Source organism: Sipha flava, unplaced genomic scaffold, assembly GCF_003268045.1.
Source record: "Sipha flava isolate LNK unplaced genomic scaffold, YSA_version1 494_pilon_pilon, whole genome shotgun sequence".
Lineage (NCBI taxonomy): Eukaryota > Metazoa > Arthropoda > Insecta > Hemiptera > Aphididae > Sipha > Sipha flava.
Window position 1 is genome coordinate 60584 of NW_020273331.1, and position 2845 is coordinate 63428.

At 25.2% G+C, this 2845-nt stretch overlaps 1 protein-coding gene across 1 annotated transcript; it reads left to right on the plus strand.

The window, feature by feature from the left end:
• The first annotated feature begins 809 nt into the window (after positions 1-809).
• Positions 810-2201, plus strand: LOC112690212. The gene is made up of 4 exons (XM_025564170.1): positions 810-944; positions 1483-1785; positions 1860-2084; positions 2162-2201. The coding sequence occupies exons 1-4, from the start codon at positions 837-839 to the stop codon at positions 2180-2182; spliced, it is 657 nt and encodes a 218-aa protein (XP_025419955.1). The 5' UTR covers positions 810-836; the 3' UTR covers positions 2183-2201.
• Positions 2202-2845: the final 644 nt, after the last annotated feature.

Consider the following 2845-nt stretch of genomic DNA (forward strand, 5'->3'; position numbering starts at 1 on the left):
GAAGGCTCATAATTTAAAACGAACGCACGATGACAGATGCAATATTATATTATTATAATAATTAATAGCAAAACAAAGCTTTAAAAGCTATAAAATATTAATATTACCTTAATAATGAATGACTTGGATATATTTTAGTTTCTATATACCAGGGGTCGGCAATGGCGGCCCGCGGGCCATGTCCGGCCCGGGGAAGGGAAATGACTGGACCGCCAAAAATATTTTTTTAGTTCTTCGCTCGTTATAAAAATATGGAGTATAGATAGATAGAATATATAATATAAAGACGAAATTTTTATGTATTTTGAAATTACAATAGTGTTCATCGTTTATAATTTGTCATAAAATGTGTTTTCAATACAAAAATAATAACATTCGTTTTTCCTGGACCTCAACATTTTTTTTTAAATCTATCTGGATCGCCATAGAAATTAATTGCTGACCTCTGCTATATACCAACCTATCATATGAATTTTTAAATTTATGTAATACATAATATGTATTTTAGATTACTAAATTATTATTACTACATTATTTGAGACCACTGGTTTACATTAAGAAAAGAAAAACAAAATCTACCTAATTATAAACATAAGATAACAAATTCTCACTTAACTCAGATATGACATGTTTATTTTTGTCTAATTCCGTCTTATATTAAAAATGCCTATCAAGTCCTTGTATTATAATAGTAATCATATACCTATCACTTTTTTTGTACTGCTATCTTGACTCTTGTCAGTGTATTATCTAATTTATAAAAATCTTTACAATTTTCGTAAAAGTGTTTTAAAGTTCTATAAATTTATTTTATTTTTAACTATAGCATAATAATTATGCCAATTAAATGTTTTGTGCCTGTGTGTAACTCAGGTTTACCCAAACAAAATAAAATGAATAAGCTGCAGGGAATAAAACCGCCTTCAATATTTCATCCTCCTGAGGTACATTATTTGTAAAACGAATTTTTTAAAAATTAATAATTTATTATTTATCTATAAAGAAGCTGCAATATAAATAGATTAATTATACTATTTATATTTTTAAATAAAAAGACCAGCATACCATATCTATATATGTTAAAAAAATTTTTATTAATAATAACATAAATCAAAATAGGTGTATGAGACCAATATATATATATGTGAACCTAGAGATTATAAATATAGAACTTTAGTTCTGAAAAGAATAAAACAAATGTAAAGACATAATACATATATTAAATGTAGTTTAATAATTGTAATATTTTAGACTCCCAAAAATGAACTAGTCTAAGGAATAAATAATCATTTCTATTTTTTAAATAATAAAATAATAATATATTTTTATAATACTTCCTAAATAAGTAAAAATCAACAAATAATTATCAAATTTCAATGTATTTAATACATTTAATTTAATTTATATTCTATGCATTATACAACTTGATAAATAAATAGAAAAATTCAAAGTTTACATTAGTGTTAATTTATTTCTTTTTAGAACATGATTGATACTTGGAATGTAAAAATTCCACGAGCTGATAAGTTATTAACAAAAAAAGATGGAGTATGTGATCTACATTTTGTTTCTGAAGATATTATTTCTCATAAAATTTTTGAGGATAAAGAAGGAAATGAGATAAAATATGAGTTTAAGAAGGTTATTTTGAACCCAAATGCAATACCTTGTATTTTCCCTAATTTACCTTCTAATTTCAACAAACCAGAAAAAAAACGAAAATCTCCAATGGAAAGATCAATAAGACCAAATAATGTTAAGAGGAATAAACCTATTGACATAAATGTAAGGCACTATATGAAACAATAACATATTCATTAATTTTATTTATTTAAATTATATTAATTACATTTCTACAGATTGGAAATCAAACAATTGTTAGCATTCAATTAGTCACTGAAGACACAGTTAAGAATATAATTGAACCATTTAGGTATAATGTTCATACTGATGCAAATAATATTAATCTACCAGGTGCAATGTGGGGGATGCATACTGATTATTCAGAAAAAACAATTTTTACTCATATCAGAGGTCTTTTTAATGATAAATGTATTATTTTCATTACCCCTAATGTAGCTAAAGTAAGTATTTTACAATTATAAGAGTAAAATGATCACATTCAATATGTTTGATATATGATTTTAATTGCACGGTATAGGTATTTCTAAGAGAGAAATAAACTCATATTGAAAAACGTGATGATATAGAAAATCTGTTATGTAAAATTAATTTGTTAAATATTTGTTCTGGTATTAATACAAATCAATGGTTTTCAAAATGTAAGATTTATGTGAAAAACAAATGTGTTAGATGTATATACTGTAAAAATGTTAAAAAAAATATAAATAGGAAAATATGTCAGCAAAAAACTACATTAAGAACCCAATTTAAGTATAGAAGAACTCAGCAAACAAGAAGACAATTTAAATTGTTAACATTTCTTTAAATTATATGAATTAAAAGGTACACATATAATTTTTAGGTTCATCACTATTGAAAATCGAAAATATTAATAAATTAAGCTTAAATAATATAGAATTTGCCATACAAAACCATAGTAATGAGCGTAATAAGGAGCCTTCATCGGGTAGACAGTGCTCCCGGTGGCAGTTACAAGTGGTGTAATTTTTTCGGCCCGCTATCATAATGGTATTAGATAGGAAGTGTTGTCACCTCTATATATCCACCTTGTTATGAGTATTACACTATCACTACAGTTGCTTTATCACATAATTCGTTGATTACATTTAAATATTATATTTAAACAAATAGCCATAATATTATATTAATTGTAATACTAGCTTCTGTGTGCCTTGCTACGGGTGAAAATCGCTTAATATTT